Here is a 25,553-nt window from a genome sequence, read left to right on the forward strand (position 1 = left end):
TAAACAATTGTATTTACAGTCTTGGATTTGGAGATGAGAACTTCAAAGGCACCATGACGGGAAGCCGGAAGCTTTAATATAAAATTGCATTGGAATCTATTGTTACATAAACAAATCCTTTTCTTCATATTGACAAACCACCCTAACACAGTATTGTTGTAACATAATCCTGTTTTGCTGATGTCTGACCTTAGTACTCTGTGCTACGTGGAATTTCCAGGACATTCTAGAAAAATCACGTGATTGATTGAGTCATTCTGGAAATTCCGAGTAGGCGTTATGACTCATAACCCGACAGATTATATATGTTCCAGAACGGTGTAGAAAATCACGTGATTTTCTGAAAATTAAACGTAGGCGTTATAACGATTATAAAAGACAACCAAGAATTTTTTTCGTTGTCATTCTGCAAGTGTATTCGTGGGAGTGAATAGGTAAGTAAAACATTCATTTTGGTTATCTAGGGGAGCGCTATACTGTACATTGTATATCATCCTGATTGAGGAATACAATTTAAAAGTATATTTGTTATATAATGAATTTCTAAAATATTGATACTATTATTTCTGCGATTAAAAATTACATGCTGAAGGTATACAAATTTCTGGTAAACTTGATTCTGAAAAAATTATTGGTGATTTTGAATCACTGCAAGAACTAGGATCCGATGGTAAATATACATTGCCAGCCGAGTATCGATTCATTAAATTGATTAAACGATTAATGATTCAATCCTTGGCAACCGACGATGACACACAAGTTGAACAATTTGTTTTCCAGCTGGTTATGCATGAATTAGAAGTCCAGCAATTCAAGTCTTTTGTTTATCACCCTTAAATCCACGAGGCTTTAGAAATATATATTAAACTTTAAAACTATTATTCGGTCAATTGCTTTTATACTGTAAAAGATTGGGATGACAGTGTTCATTTACTGTTGTTTGCCGTGAGGGAATCAGTTCAAGAATCGTTACGGTTTAATTTCCATTGAACTAATTTTTGGACACACTGTCTGAAGTTGTTATAAGAGAAACTTCTTGCAAATGAATTACAGAAATTAATCTTCTCGATTATGTTTCTAATTTTAAATACAAGTTGTGTGGTTGCAAGAACTATTCTGCACTCTACTCAGTCAGAAATGAAATTAAGGTATTTTCCAAAATACACACGAAAGGAGTTTTCAGATGGTGACAGAGTTTGGCTCTCTTGCCCATACCATAAAATCCTCTTCACACAAGAACTACGGTCCTTATAAATTTGAAAAAAAGAGAGTGATTTAAATTATATCATCAATACTCCTGGGAGACGAAAACGCAAAGAAGTTTTCCATTTAAATATGTTAAAGGGGTATGTTATTGGAGACAGCCTGTTTAATCATGTAACCAGTTTATTTGTACCCTGTCCCACACAGTGAGGATTTAAGCGTCGGAATGCAATCCGACGGTAATGGCTTTGGAGAAACCAATCTTTAGAATTCAGAAATTATGAATAATCTGGACCAGAACCTACCACATCTGCAGCAACAATAAAAGAATGAACTAAAACAATTATTACTTTAATACAAGCAGTTGTTTCCAGATATTCCTATACGGACAAATAAAATCTACCAAGATGTTGAAACTGTGATTACCTGTGGAACAGCAAAGAAAATGTCTGCATTCGTGACTCTAGATAGACTGTATCACTATAAAGAGATGTCGCTTGGGATGAAGGGTTCGCCTTGTACTTTTCAACTTTTAATGAACATGATAAAATATGGTCAAGGTAATTGCGATAGTAGAAGATTAAAACCTAACTACATAAGCCATAACTAAGTATTTGTTTTAAGAGGGGTATGCATTATATATATATATATATATATATATATATATATATATATATATATATATATATATATATATATATGGAACAACACCTAAACACACACATACATCATGCATACACGCATACTAAAGATCTGCAGATAGATATATATATATATATATATATATATATATATATATATATATATATATATATATATATATATATATAGAAAGAGAGAGAGGGTTTCATATACCTTCACATGGATTGACGTGATGCATCCTACCACATACTTAATTACAAACATACACAATACATAATAAACCTCACATGTAATTTTATTGTACTACGAGCTCTGAAAAAACAAAACTAGCAAAAGCTGAAGCAAATAAACAAAATATGCATAGGATGAATTAACATTTTTCTGTCAGTTTTAAAAAGTGCTTGCCAGGCATAAGTTAGGACTAATGAAAACTATTTCCACATAGAACATTTGTATTTATTAAAACTTTTTAAGATAAAGTTTTTACAAACATTAAAAAGCACCTGCTCTTGTGTTGTTTTGGAAACGAGTACCATTAAAATGCTATAGCTTTACCTGACTGTTTTTGATCTTAGTATTCCCATGAATATTTACATCACTAAAAGGATACTTAAAGAATTTTGCTCTTTGAAGGTCAAGCAAATAAAGAAGGGCTAATACCGTATAGATACTATTGCTGTTTTGACAAACACACCTGAGTACTCTCAAATGCAGTTATTTTGTGTTTTGTTAGTGTTAATTGGGTCAAAGAAATGTCATTCCATGAAACAAAACTATAGTTTGACACGACAAATGAATGGTATGTGAGATGTTATCAAATTGTTTCAAACTGACTATTTTGAGGTTTGCACACGTATTACAGTTAAATGTTTGATAAGTAGGTAGTCTATTTGCATGCGGTCTCTAGAATATTTAAACTTATTCTGAAAATCATCACAAAATATTTTTTTCGAATAACGGCCCATATGAAAAGGCAGACGTATTATGTTCACCCTATGAGCATTACATTTTTCCTTGTATTCATGAAGGCCAATACTTTTAATCACGGATATTGCTGAAATTACATTTCCCTTTATCTCTATAAGGACCTAAAATGTTGTTCCTGTAGTTTTAGTGTTACATTTCCCTTTGTCAATATAACAACCGATCATGTTAATCCTATGATCTAATGTTAAATTCCCATTGCCCTTATTACATTTAAGATCAAAATGGCGGTCGTAATGTTAAATTCCCTTTGATGGTACAAGGACCCAGCTGTCCGGATAGTATGTTGCATTGAGATTTTGTGCTGAAACCTTGCTGAATGTTTAGAAGATTAATATTTCCTGAATGCAAGAAAATGTAGTTCGAATTTAGGTACCTTGAATTGAAATATTTGTATAGCACAAATTTCACTTAACTTGTGTCGCGATAAATGTTTAACACACACACACACACACACACACACACACACACACACACACACACACTTTAAGGACCTTGAAGTTATTTATGAAGCTGCTATCAAAATCAATCCCAGGATAATTTGAAAGTGTTGTGTTGCAAAAGCATTGAAAACCGTACAGGGCATTGACTGAAGCATATACAAGACAGTTGCTGATGGGAAGGTGGTGCAGCAATTCGTACATAAACATGTGTATCAAATAATGATTATTATGTCCCAAAAATATAATTAGCTTGTTGATTCACAGATGTCTTCGGATTTCCAGTTAACGAAATACGAATAATGAGGTGACTAATTCGTAATGTGTAAGCAGTCACGTCTCTAATAGTACACAGGTACATTTATATTTCAAAAAATTAGTTCCGGTCTTAATACCGGCAAAGGTAACTCTTATAAACTTGTGCAATTCAAGTCGTAAATAGAATAATAAGGTTCTTAGTAATGTCTATAAAATAAATATGACCTTCATCCACGCTCCACTCCTGAAGATTTTAATAAGAACAGCACATACTGCACAAATGATCAAGCTGTCGTTATTATTCTGATACCAGGCTTTGAAAGGAAAAATTCATTACTTATTCTTGTAGATTAAACTGTTGGGATGGTGGTTGGGGCAAGATGGGTTTGGGATTTTGTGAAAAAATATTTCCTGCGTCCCAAACACTTTGACAAATTAATTTTGCTCTGATCTGAATGATAAAAGATTTAATTAAAGCCGTCTTATTAGCTCTGAGGTGAAACAAAACTCCTGGTTGGAAGGAAACTGCCTGTCCCCCCACCTCTCCTAACATCAAATGGTCGGTCCTTAAGAATGTTGAGATTTAATTATATACATGCATGGCTCCTCACATAAGGGCAAGGGGGGGGGGGAGCACTCGCGCCCCTCTCCCAACCCAGATTTGATTCTAAACATGTTTTGGCGCATATCCGTAAAAGTTAATATCTGACCACTACCTGTTTGTCCCGCCTCCCCCCGCTGCGAGCGCCAATGTATACATGTATATTTTCGTTTATGCAATATTCTTTATTGGCTTCTCTTCTTTTTTGTTGCACTCAATAAAATTGTTCTTCGTAGCTAGGAGGAAGACACTCATTTTAAGTACTCCAGTCACTTAGGAAAGAATCTGTGCTCTCGACGTTACTCTTAATGTCCTCGATTCTGCCATTTGGTCACACAATAACCCTTTTTGTTTTATTAAAAAAGTATTCCTTTGGTTAAAAACGTTGACTTCTACTATGCATGGTGCCGCTGTTTCACACCTCTCTTTGTAAAAAGACTCAGAACTTGACTTGACCTGGAAAATTAAACTTACTGTTTGGGCGTGTCGCTACGTTCATTTTCATTACACGAAAAAGGGTGTGCCTTTCATTTTCAGTTTCAAGTAATCTTTTGTTAAAATTTGGTACACATGCTTACAAAAAATAAACCAGGTGCTACTGAACAATTACTAATGACGAAGTAAACAATAACTTAAATAGCATTCAGGATTATTTCACCAGAGATAAATTACTAACATATATTGTATCAAACAGGAGTGCATTTTTCGAAAATATCTGTGTAATTTATGATTCACAGATGTTCATAATGTGACCTCAGATTGAAAAGTGTCAACAGTTAAAATATATTCTAATCAAATTATAGAGTTGTATTAATTTATGATAACACTGACAATCAATCTGGATGGAAATTGGTTAACCATGCTTGTGGAATGGCATCATTGTGGAGTGGCATCATTTTCACTGGATGCAAACGTAGACCTTATTATTTTATTGCCTCACTTTGTTGATTTATTAAGTTTTGTATCCACACTGTTTTGTCTTCGCTTCCGTTACAGATAGCATCCTCAGTCTAGACATTTTTTGACATGGGTTGAAGAGGAAGTTAAATCTAATATGTTACAAGACACTTTTATACTACCTACATTGAAATTGATATTGCCCCCACTATTTTCACATTCATTACTGAGAAAAAGGTCGACATTATTCAGTTCTATAACGTTCGTTAAGTTTATTTCACGGTTTATTTAAACTTGTGATCAGTTCGGACATATAACGTGATTTTCTAGCTGAATTTCTTCTGCTTGGTATGCATTGCGTCTCCATTATTGTGGCAAGTATAGAAAATAACATAGATTTTATGTTTTTTATTACATTGTGGGTATGTGGGATATAAATCTGTGTAAAGTTAAAAAAGACTATTTACATTATTTACATAGGATCGCATTTACTGAAAATTAGGATTACATAAGGATGCTGAGAACAGCTGGAGTCAATTGTTCTGTAATAGCATCAATGCCTGATAACGACTGGCTGGATGGTTGATACTGGGAATGTGAAAAGAACCAATGATTTTGGGGGAAAGTTAGACCGACAAGGAAGCTTTTTTTGAGTCCTGATTAAATGACTAAAATTGGTAATTCTGCACAACTTTTAAAAAGCTGAAATTATGTGAGGGGGTCCATTATAAAAATAGAACTCTTTAAAAAATATCCGTGAATAATCTAACAATCTAATTGTTTATAAATACTGAAAATTCAGTCCTTCTTTAGTTCACCGTGGAAAAAGTTACTTTCTTACATTCATTAAAGTAATTTCTTGCAAATTCGAAGTATTGTAGTTTATAAATGTACATATTTGTCGGCTTGTCCATCGCCTTTTGTGCAATAAATTAATCTTGCGAAAACGTACACATTTGGCATGGCGAATATTTCTGGCGGAAAAAGAAAAGAGAATTTGCTGCACAACTTTAAAGCGAATTTGCCCATTTTCGTGGCATTTTAACACATGTAAAGTGCCAAATATTTGCCTCTAGTAGTTACCGAGACAGAGACTAAAAATAAGCTGATTTGAATACTCGCTAAAGCTAAAAATTGTACCAATTATAGCCATAAATCGACAGTTAACACTCTGTGTGAACAATTCCTAATCGCAATGTCCTGAGTTAAAGAATTAGTCAACTCTACAATACTTTATACTTTAATAACAATTCATAAATTTGATTTCATGGCTTTTGTGTTTAATTGTTTCGTCTAAAAAACTCACAGTTGACCTCATTGGAATCCACTGAAACTCACATGAAGTAATGCCACCTTGAATTCTGTTCCATAAACTTGGTTTTGATTCATAGGTAGACCTTTGGGCTTCCAAATATGAACTTCTATTGGTTTTCTCTAAAATATTCAAAAGAATTGCTGATGCAAATTTTTTTTAACATGAATGTATTTAAACCCAGGATTTATTTAAAACAAAATCACCATTTGCTTTCTTGTGGAATATTTATCCCTCACTGATCTCAGACGATATTAAATTTGTTTTGTTATTTGTGAGATTTTTGAAAGCATGAATCAAATTCATATGATGAATCAGATTAACTTACAATGGTTATTTTGATTTCAATAGTATTAGACTTTTCGAAATTTAAATAAATGCTAAAATATAGCTTTAATATTGCTATTTTCCAATGTGTCTTTTAATGTTTAGCTGTTTTCTCTGTGTCAAAATTATGTTTATTTTATATAACCAAAATAATATCTTTTGGACAAAACAATTGACCCATAGTTGTAATAATATGCTTTAGGAGATTTATCTTGTATACAATAATGCATACTATATTTTAGTGAAACATATGTACGTATGGTTGTCAGTGGATGTTTGCTTCTGGTTAAGAAAAGGACAAGTGGCGAAATATGTTTTGGTGAATGCTGTGGTGAATGTTTGTTCCACCCCAGGCCCAGCTCTGCAAAGTCATTCGAAAAAAAAAGCATAAATACTGCCTATCTAATTAAAATTTCTGAGTACCTGGATAAAACCTAAAATATAGTTAAGGAATAAAAGTTACTTCTTAATATATGTAGTGTACACTGCGACTAACACGTTTATTTTATCCCGGGGTTACAAGATCAGCAATAGAGTGGAATCCAGTAGGGTGTCCAGAAATGGCAAGAAAAATATATATTTTCATAATTACGTATTTTAAAGATTTCAGTGGGTGCATCCCAGAATGTACAAATGACAGATGTATTAATCAAGCCGACAGCAAACCTTTGGAGGGGAAACATGTCACCTATGCTTTTAAAACTAACACATTTGTTTAAATAGGAAGTAGAACTAAGATGAAGCATATTTATGTGCGCAGATTTATGTATGAACTGGTATATCTTCATTTTGCGCAACATTCGTTATAGGTATCTTGTTTTCTCTTTACGGTCAATGAATTATTCATATATTTAAGTATACTAATAACATATAAATTAAGAGAACGCCCCACCCTTTCCTGTATCTCTTTCCTCCGTCTTTTTGTCTCAAAATGCCCCTTTTCTTTGAAATAAAAGTGTCGTCTATTTTAATTAAAAACTACTTGCCCGTTTTTTTACACGGTGTGGTCCTAAGACACATACCTTGGTAAGAGAAAAAAAAAGAAGAACTTGAACTGGAAAACTGGGCGTTTATTGTTTGCCGTTACTTTCATTTTCATGACACGGAAAGGGGATTACCTTTCCATCTTCGCGAACAAGTTCAGATAATCTGTCGTTATAAGTTGGTAAATATACATACAACATATAAAACAACACGCTCTAATGAGTTTCTAGATGACACTATATTAAACAGTAATAAAAATAACATACAAGATGATACACACACAAAGCAAATTAGAAACATACATTAATTGGAATCGAAACAGAAGTACATACAGCAAGACATACAAAAGACAAATTACAAATATTGAACAGAGAGAGAGAGAGAGAGAGAGAGAGAGAGAGTCCAAAATGTTATTTTCAATTATTGTATAGATGCTCAGATATGCTTTTACATTGTTTTATAGTTTTGTTTTTGAAATTGTTATGTATCAGAAATATCCTTCGCTTAAAGACGATATTTATTTCAACAAAAGCATACGATATAAAATGATGGTAGAATATATTATATCACTGACGATCTGACAGTACGAAGACAGTATTTACATTAAACTTATCTTTTTGAAAAAGAACATATCTGTGACAATCACAATAGGTACATACCTGTGACTGACAAAATCAGTACATACCTGTGACTGACAAAATCAGTACATACCTGTGACTGACAAAATATGTACATACCAGCGACTTTCAGAATAAATACATACCTGTGACTGTAAGAATAAGTACATACATATGACTATCAAAATAAGTACTACACACCTGCAACTGTAAGATTAAGTGCATCTAGTGAAGTACTTATTTACTATTGTACTCATAATTATGTAGGGCAACATAACCATTTCTATGATGATAAAATAAGTTAAACTTACACTTTTGTTACCGTGCTTTTTGAAAAACATCGTAGATACTATAAATGGCTCTGTAGCCGATCCATCTGTCAATGACTTCACCGACTTCTAAATAACTGGATGGAAACGTGTTTCCTTTTGGCGAGGATGACGGAATTCCAATTACAGTGACATTTTCTAAAGTTTATAAAACCAAACTTTCCACGTGATTGAGTTGCCTTTAGGGATCGGTCGATAAATTGCAAATGCACTGACAGTTTTAGAAAGTTTTCTTTTTATCCAAATGTTTCACGTTTCACGTAGAAAGGAAACACATACTGTTGTTAAGAGCCTATGCTATTAAAATAAGTAACAGAAAAGAGTGAAAAGCATCAAGATTTGTAAATTTCAACACATAATTTATTTCCATGGAATGAAAGTGTAAATTTCAACCTCATCGTAGATTTGATTTGTTCTTTGAAACAAGTGCTCATATTCAAGTAACAGATATTTTAGTGCATTCTTTTCGTGTTGCTGCAGATGTGAAAGTTTCTGATCCAGATTATTAATAAGTTCTGAATTCCGAAGATTGGTTACTCCAAAGTCACTACAGTCCGATTGCATTCCATCGCTTAAATCCTCTCTGTGTGGGACAGGTATAACTAAATTGATTGCATGATTACCTTGACTATCTCTATCAACATACTCCTTTAACATATTCATATGGCAAAGTTGTTTTTCTTTTCACCTCCCATGAGTATTGATGATATAATTTAAATCACTTACTTTCTTTTCAACTGTGCAAGGATCATAGTACTTATCCTGAAGAGGATTTTGTGGTATGGGCAAAAGAGCCAGAACTCTATCACTAGACTGAAAACTCATTTCCTTTGTATTAGTTTTATTTTTTACTGAATAGATTGCAGATTAGTTCTTGCAACCTCATAAGACTTTGAAAACTTGTATTTAATATCGGAAACATATCGGAGAAGAGTAATTTCTGTATCTTCATTTGAAAGAAGCTTCTCATTGAACAATTTCAATGGTCCACGCATATTATGTCCATAAACTAGCTCAAAGGGACTGAATCCTAAAGAATGTTTAACTGATTCCCTCAGAGCAAACAACAGTACTGAACACCTTCATCCCAATGTTTTCCAGTATCAAAACAATATGATGAATCGTATTTTTCAGAGTTTGATGAAATCTTTCTAAATGAATTTTGCTTTCAGAGTGATTGGCAGATGACCTGAATTGCTGGACGACTAATTCATGCATAACTTGCTTGAATATTCCAGACATAAAATTTAACCCCGGATGAAATCGGACAGATTTTGGGAGGCCAAATTGTGTAAATAAAACTTTATTAAAGCTTTTACTATTGTTTAAGTTTTATTATTCTTTAAAGAAATTGCCTTTGGGAATCTTGCAGACACACACATTATGGTCAACAAGGATTGGTTACATGATTTGGTCTTAGGTAAGAAACCGACACAGTCTGCCATTATTCTGCTAAATGGTTAGTCAAATTTAGGAATAGTTTGCAGATGAGTCTTATGTATCTTTTGACTGGGTTTCTATCCACCATTTGACAAGTGTGACAAGATCTGCAGTATTTATAAACATCACTTTTAATTTCTGACCAATAAACGTGAATCTTTCGGTAAGTCTTATTAGTTCCTAAATGACTAGCCAAAGGAGTTTCATGGGCCAAACTAAGAATTTCCTGTCTGTACTACTTTGGAACTACAGACCACTTGTCTCCAGCTGGTACCTCAGGCGGTCACCATTTTCTCATAAAGACCCCATTTGTACCAAGTTAACAAACAAGCACTTCTATCGCTTTGGTTTCGCAAATAACCTTCAGAAAGAAACATATAGCTCAGGATCTTTTTTATGTTCGGCAACAAGTGATTGTTACCATGATCGAACGAAATAACTTACATCTTAAAATCTGTACGTGTCAGAATTTATGAGATTATGCCATATTTGCTCATATAACATGCCCCTAACTGCGACTCAACTTTGCCGATACAAACGAGACCGGAAGATTATGATTTATGATATTTGCTTGACATCGTGAGAAGAATAAATAGAGTAAGAATTATAAGTAGGTAACTATAATATGAAGGTCATGTGCTTACAGCCTTTCTTTTTTATGTAGGTCTAATCTATGAGAATGACAAAAACATACGTAGACAATTCCTACAATCGGAGCCTGGGTAGAGTTGGCATGGAACATGGGAGCATGGTAGTTTCAAGAAGTAGTTCTGGCGGTGGAAGTGGTTCTGCTGGAGCTAGTGTCTCTAGTGGGTCATCTGGGTTCTCCAGTGGTGGTGTTTCTTCAAATAATTATGGCAGTGGACATAGTTTTGGTGGAGGCGGTGACTCTAATGCGACCGCTATGTTCTCTAGTGGTCAAGCTTCCTCACGATTTGGTGAGAGTAGTCCAAAAACCTACGTGGACAATTCCTACAACAGAAGCCTGGGTAGAGTTGGGTTGGAACATGGGAGCATGGTAGTTTCAAGAGGTAGTTCTGGCGGTGGAAGTGGTTCTGCTGGAGCTAGTGTCTCTAGTGGGTCATCTGGGTTCTCTAGTGGTGGTGTTTCTTCAAATAATTATGGCAGTGGGCATAGTTTTGGTGGAGGCGGTGACCCTAATGCGACCGCTATATTCTCTAGTGGTCAAGCTTCCTCACGATTTGGTGAGAGTAGTCCAAACAACTACGTGGACAATTCCTACAACAGAAGCCTGGGTAGAGTTGGCTTGGAACATGGTAGCATGGTAGTTTCAAGAGGTAGTTCTGGCGGTGGAAGTGGTTCTGCTGGAGTTAGTGTCTCTAGTGGGTCATCTGGGTTCTCCAGTGGTGGTGTTTCTTCAAATACTTATGGCAGTGGACATAATTTTGGTGGAGGAGGTGACTCTAACGCGACCGCTATGTTCTCAGGTGGTCAAGCTTCCTCACGATTTGGTGTGAGTAGTCCAAAAACCTACGTGGACAATTCCTACAACAGAAGCCTGGGGAGAGTTGGCTTGGAACATGGTAGCATGGTAGTTTCAAGAGGTAGTTCTGGCCGTGGAAATGGTTCTGGTGGAGCCGGTGTCTCTAGTGGGGCTTATGGGTTTTCCAGTGGAGGCCTTTCCTCAAATAATTATGGCTGTGGAAGTAGTTCTGGTGGAGGCGGTGTCCATAATGAGACAGCTGGGTTCTCTGGTGTTGAAGCTTTCTCACGATTTGGTGAGAGTGGTTCAAGAACCTCATACAGCAGAAGTCTGGGTAGAGTTGGCATGGAACATGGTAGCTTGGTTGTTTCAAGAGAAAGTTCCAGCAGTGGGAGGAATTCTAGCGGAGAAGGTTCCTCTAGTAGGTTATCTGAAGTCTCTAATTGTACACTTGATTCACCATTAGGTTTGAGTAGCTCAAAAACAAATGTAGACAATTCATATAACAGACGTTTAGGCAGAGCGGGCATGCCAGCAGGCAGCATGGTTGTTTCAAGCGGAAGTTCTAATGGTGAAACTACTACCAAAGTATATGCAGACAATTCCTATAACCGTGGAATTGGCCGAGTTGGAATGGAGCATGGTACCATGGTGGTTTCTAAGAGCGACTCTTCACGAGCCAAGGGATTACAGTCTCCAAAAGAAACTTACGTCGACAACGCTTACAACCGAAGAATTGGCAGAGTTGGGATGGAGAAAGGCACCATGGTTGTTTCCAAGAAAGACACTTCCCAATCCAATTACTCCGATAGAGATTCTGTTATTGGAGCCAGTTCCATAGCAAAATCTCCTCCTGTAAAGGTATACAAGGATAATCCCTTCAACAGGAAACTTGGCAGGGTTGGGAAACCTCTAGGGACGGCTGTCCATTCTCCTGGCAGAGGAAAATCAGAGTCTGGAGCCTCCACACAAAGGAAGGTGTATGTTGATAACTCTCTAAATCGATCTCTTGGGCGGGTTGGTAAGCCACGTGGTAGCATGCCCTCATCAAGGAAGAGTAAACAGGTCCAAGCTGCACAGGATCTCATGAGGGACTTTCAAAATGACACGGTATGTTTACAAACATCTGTTGGTAGCTAATACTAATAATACTAATACTAATATTAATACTACTACTAATAATAATGATAATAATATAACAATAATAATAATAATAATAATAATAATATTAATAATAATAATAATAATAATTTAATATAGTGCCCGGGTTAGGATCATACTTCCATTGACTTTATAAATACAGTTGCAATAATCCATTTCATTTGACCACTGAAGGAGCACAGTAAGTGTTCATACACTTAATAGTTTAGTTCGTGGCTTCAGCTGTTTCTTGAAAATGAGGAAGCGGAAACCTGGAATTAACAATGATCATTTTTTTTTAAGCAGTAACTCTTGCATTTGCTGGTCTTATTAGGAATCAAACTTAGGACTACAGCGGTATAAAACTATTGTGTGACTCACCATGTCAATCAGACATGCAATTACAATATGATTAATAGCATGCATGGTCAGATTTTACGAGAGAAACGCATACATTAAGTTCGAATGCTGACTATATCAAGAGTTTGAGATTCAGAGAAATTACATTTTGTAATCTGTATTTTTTGTTTACTTTCAGGACTATGGGATAAGTTATGATACAAATCCATATGCTCTGGAGATTGCCTTATGTTTGATTAACCGGAATCTGGAGGAAATGACTTGGGCACAAGAACAAAATGAGAACAAACCGCCCAAAACTAAAGCTGAAATTCTGGAGGAATTTTCGGGAGATGTGATCCAGTTTGAGGACATTGAATTGGGACGAAAGATTGGTCAAGGCGGGTTTGGTGATGTCTACTTTGCCCGATGGAAAGGATCAGTTGTAGCTGTGAAAAAGCTTCGACTTCAGCGGGTGTCCAAAAGACGGTTACAAGACTTTATGGATGAGATCACTATTTTTTGTGAGTTGGATCATCCATGCATTGTTAAGTTCATCGGTGCTAGCACCAAGACCCCAAACCTCAGCATTGTCATGGAGTACATGCCAATGAGCTTGTTTGATGCACTGCACATGAATGAGGAAATAGATTTCTCAGAGGGAGAGCGTTTGCAGATAATTAGGCAAACCTGCAGCGGCCTTGAATATCTCCACGAGCGAGGCATTGCCCACTGTGATTTGAAGTCGCAGAATGTATTACTTGATTACGTGTCAGGGGAAACATGTGTAGCTAAAATCACCGATTTTGGCCTCGCCATGATTAAAGCTAACAGAGAAACGTCTGTGTCCGGTTCCGAAGAGTTTGCACGTAATGTTGGCACACCAAGATATTCTGCCCCAGAAGTACTGCGTGGAGAGCGGTTGTCGGCAAGAGATATGATGCTTGCCGATGCCTATTCCTTATCCCTGATCATTTATGAAGTGATATTGGAAGAAGAACCCTTTTACGACTTTACTTATTCCCAACTGCGAAAGCACGTCGGCGAAAAAGGAGAAGTTCCCGAGTTTCCTAACAACATAAAAATCGATGATGCGGTTCAAAAGATGATACGATTGTGTTGGAGCTTCAATCCAAGAGAACGCCCAATTATCAAGGATATCGATATCTTCTTCAAGAAGCAGTATAATGTTTACATCCAATAATTTGGAGTGTGCTTTTATTTTGATATACTTTCGTACAACGTGAAACCCTTAAAATGTGCTTGTAGTTGAATTTCTCGCAATATAATCACTTTCAGCTTTACATGTATGAATTTGGTACATATGACTGCTTCATAATATTGTTGGGCTATCTATTTTGGATAGTATGAATGCCTTACATGAGTAAACTTGCAGTCAATTTAATTTTAGACAATCCCGGTTAGTAGAAATGGTAGACAATATGGGGTCTGAGGTGCAAGTAGTTGTAAAATAAGAGTGATAGCACATGTACATTTTATCGCTACTTCATATTTTTGGATTTTAATAATTTTCATGTTTGGATTATATAGTTTTTCATATTTGGATTGCATATTTGTCATTTTCAGATTTTATATTTTCAGTTTTGGAGTTTATATTTTTCACATTTAGAATTTATATATTTTGGGGGTTTTATATTTTCAGTTTTATGGATTTTATATATTTGGAGTTTCTATATTTGTTTGATTGTTGGGTAATTTTGAAACACTACTACTACTACTAATAATAATAATAATAATAATGAGGACTTTGTATAGCGCCTAATCTTTAAAAACTCTAAGCGCTTTACAACATTAGACAACACATAAGGACATGATTACAATAAACAAACACCATGAAATAAATCTGTTTTGGAATTTTCTTTTTTCCAAATATAGTTATTATTTTTGCAGTATGGAATATTGTCATTTTGGATTCGCGTATATTTTGAAGAATTTTAATAAATTTCATTTTTGGATTACTTAATGTTTATTAGTTTTTTGATTATTTAAAATATAATTTTGGATAAGTTGTACTATTTATTGGGGATATTTTTATATTTGCTTTTTATTTTTTTAATTTTTATTTTCTGTATATAGTTTTTATTTTTTGGGAATTGTTATTAAAAGATAAGGATAGTTGCTTTTAAGAGCATATTATACAGATACTTATAGCAATGAACGGCTTTTAAACACTTTTCAGAATCAAAGAATATGATGAATTTTTAGGATGCCATATTTCAGTTTATGTAACATTAAATTAAAAACTTTTATCTTGGTAATAATATATAGAGTTAACACAAAGTTTACTGTACGTTTAAATTGTGAGTCCAATTTATTTTCCATGGAATAATGTTACTCACATTATAAATAAAGTCACAATTGCATAGATTTATCTTACTCATATAAAGTGATTCTAACAAACTACTTACTTAGCAAACACATTCTTTTGTTTCCATAAGAATTAGTAGTAGTCTTCTCTGATAAATCTGTGTTGTATCCAAGGGCAACAAACTTGTTTTGTTCAGCCTGTGTAAACCCATGTTATATCTAACACTTTTGATAGTATACATAATGTGTTCCAACTCTACTTTTTGAAATGGCGTTTTTTTTTTCCTCCAGCGTGCATGATTCAAGTATTTTTTTAAACAATTGGTCTTGAAACACATTTGGCTTTATTATTTTTTTTCACCGACCAAATGAATACATTTTAGGTTTAAAATCAGCAAATTCTTTTACTGTTTTCCAATACATTCAACTGTAAATTTTCATACAACTTTTTTTATTTGTTGTATTCTGTATAACATGATGGATAATCACTAGTATCACAAACTGTATTCTCTAAAGATTTATGAATTGGATAATCTCTTATATCATATAATGTACTCTGTAAAGGATGATAACTCTGATAATCAATTGTATCATATAATGTACTCTGTAAAGGATGATAACTCTGATAATCAATTGTATCATATAATGTACAGACACAATAATTAAACATTATTTCTTTAAGTTCATTTTGTTATTATAATTACAAGTCACACATAGACAAATGTAATAATTTATTAATTTACCAGAGTGAAGTGTTCTGTTTGGGATTTTGTTTTGAATTAACACTATTGATGGCTATCAGATGCGTATGAAACAGATTTGCGATAAATCCAGTCGCACACTTTTATCACTTTCATTAGACCAATATAGCTCAACATTAACGCTTTTTCTTAGGTTCTCCATTGTTTTCCCAAAAGCACGAAACACTCTCTCAATTTCACTTTTAGATTGTAATTAACTATAATTAGTAATCAATTTTTCTTGTTTAAATCCCTGTACCATCAACATCTTTGCTACTTGCATGCAAATGCTTGTGTGTACGTTTTAATTTCTTTAACTAACTACCCTGTATGTATTTATGTTTATTTATTAAATTTAGTACTATTTTATCACAATCAATGCATTTATTCTATAGATCTTTTTCTAATTTAGTACTTAACCATTACTCATTAACGGTGCTTCAGGAGCTAATGAACAGCTGTTATGTGCATCTTGTAGATGCCCAGGGTAATCCAAATCAGCCTCTACTATATAGATTTTTTTAAAATGTAATCTCAAACGTAATCAAGCAATTTATCTCCCAAAATCCACTCAAATTTAGAAATTGGTCAAAATTGCATCATTTCCGAACCATAACGATTATTACACGATCCGATGAATAAAGATTTTTCTTATTTAATAATTCAAGTTTAACTTGGTCATTAAATTTACTTCCTAAAATGCCCCTTATACAGACTGAATGACAGTTTATCCAAAATGTGATTAAGAAGTTTAACGAGTCAATAAAGTGCAACTGGCCAGTACTAAATAATATCTGTTTTCCATATTATTTCATATAAATGTTGTTTTCCATTTGTTGTTGATTTTGCGATAGCTGGAAATCTCATTGTCCATCATATCCTTTAAGATCGCTGCTTGAACTTTGGTTCTTTTTGGAGACCGTTTAAGTCGTAGACTATACGGCAGTGCACTTTAATCTTTTCATCGGCTGATTCCATGAAACATTTATGGGAAACTGTTGCAACAGTTAAATTAGTTTTATTTTCAGCTGACATTTTAGTACTACTTGGATATTTCAAGCAAACTATTTTCTTCATCTCCATTTCATCGTTTAAACTACTAAGCGCACTCCCACAGTATAGTACTTAATTCATCATTTCATCGTTACATCGAACACCAATATATGAATAACTACATGGTGGTTGTGGTGTGCCTTGTTCCGTATTGTACCCTTAGTATATATTTACTGTTTTAAAGTCAGCATAAGGTATAACTGAGCCAATAATCAGGTTTTTATAAATTGGAACATTAAAATGTTTGTTCCTTTTTCTGGTAATATTATTAGCGGTCCTTCACATTCGATCTCCTCTCAATCGATACTATGTTCTTCTACAAGTTTTTGACTGCAATAATATGCTGACATTTCCTAATCTATATCTTTGATGTTTATATTTGCAACTGTTGCAAACTAACAGAGACATTATTCTAATTAACACACAATGATTAATTAGGTTTTTTCTTATAAATTTAATTTTTTATTTAGAGATAGTTTTGCATATGTCATGCATTTTCTTCAACCTAAAGAATTAACAGATATTTATTGTAATGATGCAGGAAATGCAGTATCACCAAAGTTAAATTTACCAATATGTTTGTATATAAGTAAGTCATTTTTTTATTATTTACTTAGGTATAATGCAGCTAATACAGATCACGTGAGGGCATCTGTTATCCATGATTTTAACATCAACACATCCCTTTTATATTGAATATGAATTACTCCCCTTACAGTTTTATATATAATTCTACAAAGGACTCAGACTAAATTTATGTTTTTGGCAGATACTTCTAACTAACAGAATAACATATGCAAACTATTAACAGTATCTTATGTTCCAAGTTGAATGGACGCATTATTGAAATATGCATCAAGTTCATGTGACTTAATTGATTCATCTGGTTTTAGGTGATATGTTTAACATAATATTGTATTTTATTCTTTTTTCATTAAGTAATCTCTTGTTGATAATGTCTGCAACTTGAGGTCTTTTGTCCAGAAAAATGGTCTTTAGATAATTACAATGGCAGCTTTTATATGTAATAGAAATATGTTCAGTGAACAGAGGTCCTATGACATTTAGGTTTTATACAAATTTAGTGGTTGCTACTGTTGCTTCTAATGATCTATCATCTGATGCTGGTTTTGATGTTTAATACTTTTTTGTGTGTTGGTACTAAAGGCCCTTTTGGTGTTTAATATTTATTCTTGATGCTGGACATGTTGTTGGTATTTAATTATTTGTGCTGGTTTTATTATCTCGATTTGTTACCAGCCTAAGTATTATTTTATTTTGATCTCATATTAGTTTTACATAATAATTCAATTTGTATTCATCTATATATTTGATACTTGTTATCATGATGCTGTCCTAAATGGCATAATTTCAATGGCATTTCAAGAACATGTTTACGAAACATATACCCTACGTACTCACTTATCAGTCTTTTCCAACTGAAAACCGCACAGACCCAGAATTGCCATCGCATTATGCGCCGGCAGGTCTGTGACTGTGTAGATTGTTAGGTGTACTCAATAGAACAGGCAACGTATACCCTGGTCTGCAGGCGCATTATTCAATGGCTGATCATGATCTTCGTAGTTTGCAGTTTGACTCGGCTTATAGCCTATCATGTGCTGAAAAATGACGTTAAACCCAACAACAACAACAACAACAAACCTTAACTCATAAGTATATTGTCTTATGGTAGAAACTGAATTTGTTTATACTGCAGTTCTGTAAATAATTTCATATTGATTTATTATACTGATTCTTCTTAAAACATTTTGAATATTCTTATTGCGTTAGCAAAAAATAAAATATATATGTAAATGATTTATTTAAGCGCAGGATATTTTGTTTGAAATTTTAACCATTTTACAAAACTCAACCAAGAACTTACAGAAATAATTATAAATTATTATAAAAATTGATTTCACATTTAAAAATTTAAAGGTCACTAGATAATTTTAAAAGAACATGATTTTAGAAGTAATAAAATATAAAAAATACCACCAGACACAGTCAACGTAATAAGTTTACAAAAACTTAACAGTTTTCTTAATTAACAATTTAACAGACGATCGGTCAGATAATTATTTTAAATAGAAAAAATTCTAAGGGCACAAAATTTAACGAAACACCACCAACCATAAAGCTACTTAGTCAATTCACGACAGTTAAAACTATGTTTCTAAAATAGTAAGTATCGACGGGAGATAGATATAGGCAATGACTGACAGGATTTAGTCGAGAGTTTTAAGGTCACATATTTAGTGGGTGGGATGATTGACAGGAGGTGGTAAAGAGTTTTAAGATCACATATTTAGTGGTTGGAATGATTGACAGGATCTAGTCAAGAGTTTTAAGATCACATATTTAGCGATTGGGATGATTGACAGGAGCTGGTAAAGAGTGTAAGGTCACAAATTTATAAATTTAGTGGGAACAAGTGTTTCCTGGTCTAATTATTTTCTGTAAAACAATTATTATTCAAAATGCGGGTTAAATCAATAGTATGTACATGTACACATGACAGAATTAGAACCTTATTTAACAGAATATGGTCTATTATCTGATGAAGAAATATTACTTAAGAGTAAATCGTGTGTTAATTGGGAAAAGTACAAAACCGGAATATATATACAGTTTTCTATATGATTCTACCAAGGACCCAATATATGTTCATTATTGTACACAGAAATATGAACTTAAAACTAGATCAAATCAAATAATATCCTATACAAATTTATAACAGAATGATGAACGTAAAATATTATAATAATTTAGTCCACAACAGAAAATACAAGAAAGTTTTCATAACGCATACTCATTTATAACATCAATAGGTACAATACAAATTGATTCTGTCTTTTAAATCTTCTTTAAAGTTTCTAATTTTATATTGACAAATATCAGATAAAAACGAAATGAAAAAGAAAAACGAGTCATTCTGAGATAAAATTGAAAGCTAACTTAAGGCCTTTTTCAAATGTTGTAATGTTTTTCTATAAACACAATAAGATGCATGCTTGTGCAATATGCCAATATTATTATATTTGATTTTGTTTTCACCTGTCGTTTTCGGTTTACTAATATCTGTTTGGGTTAATAAAATATTGTTTTTGATCCTGTTCATCATTAATATTATTTTGTGGTCTTTATCTGGTTCGTTGCAAAACATCTGATGTAAATGGACACCCTATGTGTAATGAATATTGGTTCCGTTTATATTATTATTACGACTCCATATGCTTTTAAGTTAAGTAACAGAAAGAAGAAAATCCAACATAATGCATAAAATTTAAATAATTGAATTCTCTAAATTATAAATAAAAACTTAAGAGCAACTTGCACTATAATGAATCCAGAATAATCTAAAACGTTTAATCACAAGTCCAAAAGAATAGAGTGTTCCTAATGAATTTCGGGTCCTCGAATGTGCTGATGTACCAATACCTTCGAATGTGTTTAATTGCCAACGGTCTTGATGTTTCACAATGACATTGTCCAAAATGTCTTCGAATGATTTCATAATAATCTCAAAATAATATTTTAGTCCAGAGTCAATGATCACACTCTAACTACATGGAATAGTCCAAACAAATGATTTCTTTCAAATTATATCTAGACACAATATTAAATACATCTGGAGGCTGATATTAAAACAAGAACATAGGAAAATAAGAATAAATTAACTGTCCACTTCTTCGTCTCATATATGCACTATGGCTCTACATCGCAATATTCGACTACACGATCTCTGATCCCATTCCTCCTACGTGACGTATTTCACAAGAACTCGCGTCGTAATAGAAGCTACCTGGCTCAGTCATCCAATGGGAAATTACCCCATGCTTGTCATCAGGTTTATTGAAACAAAGTTATAAAAATTAAAATGAGACAGACGAATACGTTCACCATGGTGCTGGAATTAAACTAGTATCATCGAAAACATTACAAAATCTAAATTTGAATAGTAATAAGATTATACATTTAGGACAGCCTGCTAGTGCAAGTGATGCAATAACAATAACACATATAGAAAACATTCAATATTCTTGTGCTAATCGCTATAACAAAATTATATATATGACCGGTAAAGAATGACTGGTGATCTTGTTTTAAGAACAGACACTAACAGATGGCACATTTTTGATGGCGATGAAATTTGTTGTTGTAACAAAAATTGCAAGGTGCCGGGAGGGGACAAACTTTTTTAGTGGCGTACCTGCCTTGGTACGGAGAACAGTTATGTTCGTTACCAGACTCCCTCCGCGGTATTCTAAAGATGTTTTCAGAATTGCCCACGTTACACTATGGTCAGGTGCAATACACACACTGTGACAATTTCAGCTGCATTAAAATCTCACGACGGCATCCCATTCCCCTCGCCAAAGGGGCAATTGCACCTTCCCAACTCACCCTTTGTAACGCCATTGAGTAAAGTATAAAATGGATCACAGTGACTTTCTTTGGTTTTAAGAGCACTGTTGTAGCAGCGATGCATCCAGTTATCAAGTGTAATGTCTGGAACTTAAACAGCACCCAATAAATGAAATCTGAATACCTAATTACAACAAATTCCCTTAGCATAAGCTAAAGGTCACATCGACTGTTTTATTGAGATACATCTAGTCACTAAATGTCATGACTAATGGTAAGATAGTAAGCATATAACATGTCCAAAACTCACGTGGTCATCAGCTTGCCAAAACCAATTAAGGACGAAATGTGGGCCACAGTATGCCTGTTTTGTTGTAAGAGCTTGGTAATAATAGAGATGCATATCATCTTCAAATTCACGATTACAGCATGAACAAACTCGAGATGAACATCAAACATAAATTTAACCACAGTCAGTAAAGTATAAAATGTAGTCGCTATTGACCAACTACTGAAATGAGAAAGCAGTGCTCATAAAGTGGCACCTACATGTGTCATTATTTTTTGATAAAAATGTCATGATTGATTCTTTGTTGGAAATTGTATTAAACGTAATTGCTTTGTTCCTGTAATTCATATATGTTTTATTAAAAAAGGATTGTAGGTTTCTTTTGTAAGAATTGCAAAACTCCGATGCATTATACATTTCTTCCTATATTCTACATCAGCAAAACATTTATTCAACGATTCTTTGATCAGCAATTTCCTCATTTCATAAAAGGGTATGAGTAATCCTCTCATACCAAGTGGCAGTTAAAGATCTCACAACAAGCGGTGGACGAATATCATGAAGCAAGGTGTTACTCCCAGTAAAGATTGAACAACTCTTCTGTGATTTTCCTACCTTTCGCCCACAAGAATTGTCAGTTATTTCAAAGGACAACACTATTTTACCACTGCGAGGATTTTCAGCAGCAATATATACATCGCCGGTGAGAATTCATCCTGCAGTAACAAAAACGTTCCAGCATTTCGAATGCATACAGTACCATCAAGCTCCCTGTAACACAGGCTGAGATAAACTATCCATGCCCTAAACTGAGATTTCCATAAGTCCGACAGCGACACCTCCTACATGCCCGAAGTCCACAGTAGCCAGCATCGACAGTTTCCTTTCCAGCGATGGCGATACAACTTGTACATTTTGAACTCTTTCAGTATGCCAGAAAAGTTGTGTATTCTTTACTATTTATTTCATATACAATTCGCTTCATAGGAAGAATAGTCTGGCGTGTGATAATTCTCACACATAGGCATGTTATTTGCTATATAATATTTTGTTTTCAAATATAAATTACAAGCTTTAAAAATTCTGACAATGTTCCTTCGCGTAATTTGTTAGTGTGCCAATTTCAACATATTTCCAAATAACTACCTTATTTATCCTGTAATTAGTTTGTTATTTAGTAACAGTTGTTTTTTCTGTATATCTATTGCAGTAACTTTCCTAAAAACTATTTGAGTTTATATGAGAGAGAGAGAGAGAGAGAGAGAGAGAGAGAGATAGAGAGAGAGAGAGAGAATGAACCTACTGAACTTAACTTGAATTCCATAGATTGAGCATTACATCAAAATTGTTCATACTGAAATATGAAACCACCCTCTATATGGTGCGCTACTAACACACATAATAAAGTCTTACCCTATTTACCTGTCTTGGGCAGAAGTATAATTTCCTCCTTGCCTGCTCAAAGTATTGATAATGAGATCTTTTTAATCAGCCCAAATGAGTTTGATAATGCCAGTGAGGTTGTCCTCTCACGTGTATGAACCTTGTGGTCTCTTAGCTCCATCTGCATTCAAACCAGTCAGAAGAGGTGATTCCTTCTCTTGCCCGGCAACATCTATCGATGTTGTCGTGTTGCTCGTCATATATGTATGCTGAAGAGATAAAATAGTTAAATTGTCGGATCGACTAATCGACATGGAATTTTTAAAATTTTGCTATAGCTTTAATAAGACATGATAATATATCTGCCAACATGCGACCATCTTTTGAGTCAACTTGTTTGCAACAACCACTCTTAAATATCTTCCACTGATGTTATAAAACGACATAATTAAAAGCCCCCCACCCCCTCAAGTTTTAAAAAACATTAAATAGTATACAAAAAGAGAAAAACAATCAAGCACTGCATGCTGTTAATAGTATGTTATAATCGTCTAAAAGACTAGTCGTTGAAGAAAATTACATATAATGTTTAATTATGTCGCACAATTGTATTATTCATTGTATTTTGATCTTTCACCTTTTCCTTTTTCCTTTTTATGAATGTGCTTTCTTTTATTGAGCCTAGAGGACTCGGCTCGAAAGGATACAAATCATATGGCGAATAACAGCCCTTTACAGTGCACTGGCTGGTAAAACGGTACCAAATGTTTTTTCATAGACCTCAACGCTATTGTTTTGTGAAATAAATATGCTTTCTGCCCTACCTCAGCATGCATGTCACACACTGTCATAGAGAACAATGTTAGATTGTTAATTTTACATGGACAAAACCAGGTACTCCATTGCATTTAAGAGAGATAACTCTACTGGAACTAGACAGGGCTAAGAGTTATCTAGTCACAACAGACACATTTTCACTCATGTGTACGATATTTTTTAAAAAAATCATAAAAAATGCAAAGTATGATCTAGATATGAATTAACATAATCTCCCATGTTGCCAAGAGGCTCAACTTTTTTAAGCCTAACAGAAAGTACAACTCTTACATAATATACCAATCACAGCTAGTGTTGTTGTTTATTTCTGAATACAATGTTACCTACACCTTAAGCTCCGCCCACCTGGGGTTGTACAATTGGTACCGTTATACCTATAGCCAACCTTATTGTTTTCAATAATATGTGATATAGCTCGGGACTGTACAAGTAACAAGTGTACTTATTCTCGCTTGTCAGAAACAATTTTATGAGGTACCAGTCTGTGTCTTATATTAATGTGTACTATTTCAGCTGTTGTTTTGATATTTGTGCTTTAGTACCAAACTACATTTTGGGAATAAAATGAATTGTTTTAACTATCAGTTGTGTTTTATTCATATCAGCATTTACTGAACTTCACATGGATGATATGTGATAAATCACATTATATCATATCATGTAATAACTAGGTCAAAGGTCAATGTACCAACTAGTATGTACCTTTCCTACTTCGAAAAGTCAAATTCACCTCAAATAAAGAATTTTATATTTGTTTGGTAGATGCAGAACTTAACATCAGAGTCAGGTGGACATGACCCAGTCTTATTATAAGTATAAGCTTTGACCACTTTACACTGTCTGCAGATACACGAGGTCACTATTCCCCAGTCATCACACAAACGTCTACCTACCCATCCTCTTTGTAACACAAATAGAAAGCTTCTCTCTTTTATGCTGTGAATAAAATGTATGCAGTAAGCCAATCAGTCACAAAATATAGTATATCACAGCTTCTAAGTGGTTATGTTGGATTGGGGGTGAAATTTGGGGAATAAAATACAGAAAAATTCCAAATTTAAACAATAAGTATAGTGAGTCAAATGGAGTAAAAAACAGGATGAACGTGTGTATCTGAAAGGGAGAAGTAGCTTATGATAAATGAATTAAAGGAGACAAAACCAGCAATGAGAAAAATGATAAGTGAAAGTTTGATGACCTTACCTTGGACATATATATGGGGCAGAGTCCCATAGGTCCAAGGACATTTCTACGGCAAATGTGATATAAAATCCATTACAGGCACCCACATTTCAGGTGAAGTTGTGTTCATTCCCATCTAATACAAAAGTATGAATATTTTAGATAATATAGATACATATAATGTATATTTCTTCTAAATACGAAATTACCAGTAATGGGCTTAAGTCAGACAGAAAAATACCTAAACCAAACAAATAAATACTTTATCAGTTTTTAAAATTGTAAACTTTAATGTGAGAAATTATTAAATTGCTTCTACTTACATTTGCATCAAGATTAAGGTATAATATAATACTTTACAAATCTTCTCTTTATTATCATAACCAATCGCTGAAAATGCGAGTTTTTATTTC

At 33.9% G+C, this 25,553-nt stretch overlaps 1 protein-coding gene and 1 long non-coding RNA gene across 6 annotated transcripts in view; one reads left to right on the plus strand and one right to left on the minus strand.

Moving 5' to 3' along the window:
- The first annotated feature begins 400 nt into the window (after nucleotides 1–400).
- On the plus strand, nucleotides 401–20,201 carry LOC149792269 (uncharacterized). Of its 5 annotated transcripts, XM_089970812.1 has the most exons (5): nucleotides 5,306–5,373; nucleotides 9,075–9,190; nucleotides 9,767–9,885; nucleotides 10,699–12,588; nucleotides 13,157–20,201. In XM_089970812.1, the coding sequence occupies exons 4-5, from the start codon at nucleotides 10,708–10,710 to the stop codon at nucleotides 14,159–14,161; spliced, it is 2,886 nt and encodes a 961-aa protein (XP_089826938.1). In that variant the 5' UTR covers nucleotides 5,306–5,373; nucleotides 9,075–9,190; nucleotides 9,767–9,885; nucleotides 10,699–10,707; the 3' UTR covers nucleotides 14,162–20,201. The 5 variants fall into 5 exon arrangements, with proteins under 5 accessions (XP_089826941.1, XP_089826939.1, XP_089826938.1 ...); XM_089970813.1 differs by lacking the exons at nucleotides 5,306–5,373; nucleotides 9,075–9,190 and adding an exon at nucleotides 409–434; XM_089970814.1 differs by lacking the exon at nucleotides 9,075–9,190 and having other exon boundaries at nucleotides 5,311–5,373.
- Nucleotides 20,202–21,261: 1,060 nt separating this feature from the next.
- Nucleotides 21,262–25,553, minus strand: part of LOC149792270 (uncharacterized) — a 49,986-nt gene continuing 45,694 nt past the window's right edge. Inside the window, exons 3-4 of the long non-coding RNA XR_016423531.1 lie at nucleotides 25,162–25,276; nucleotides 21,262–23,390 (exon numbers count right to left, since the gene is read on the minus strand). This is a non-coding gene — a long non-coding RNA (uncharacterized LOC149792270). The remainder of the gene's footprint in view (nucleotides 23,391–25,161; nucleotides 25,277–25,553) is intronic.

The sequence above is a fragment of the Sinohyriopsis cumingii genome, chromosome 9, assembly GCF_028554795.1.
Source record: "Sinohyriopsis cumingii isolate HCF-2022 chromosome 9, ASM2855479v2, whole genome shotgun sequence".
Classification (NCBI taxonomy): Eukaryota; Metazoa; Mollusca; class Bivalvia; order Unionida; family Unionidae; genus Sinohyriopsis; species Sinohyriopsis cumingii.

Coding starts and splice junctions, on each gene's coding strand:
- LOC149792269 (XM_089970815.1), top strand. CDS start 10,708: ATGAGAATGACAAAAACATACGTAGACAATTCCTACAATCGGAGCCTG. Junction 12,589..13,156: donor GGGACTTTCAAAATGACACG/GTATGTTTACAA, acceptor GTTTACTTTCAG/GACTATGGGATAAGTTATGA.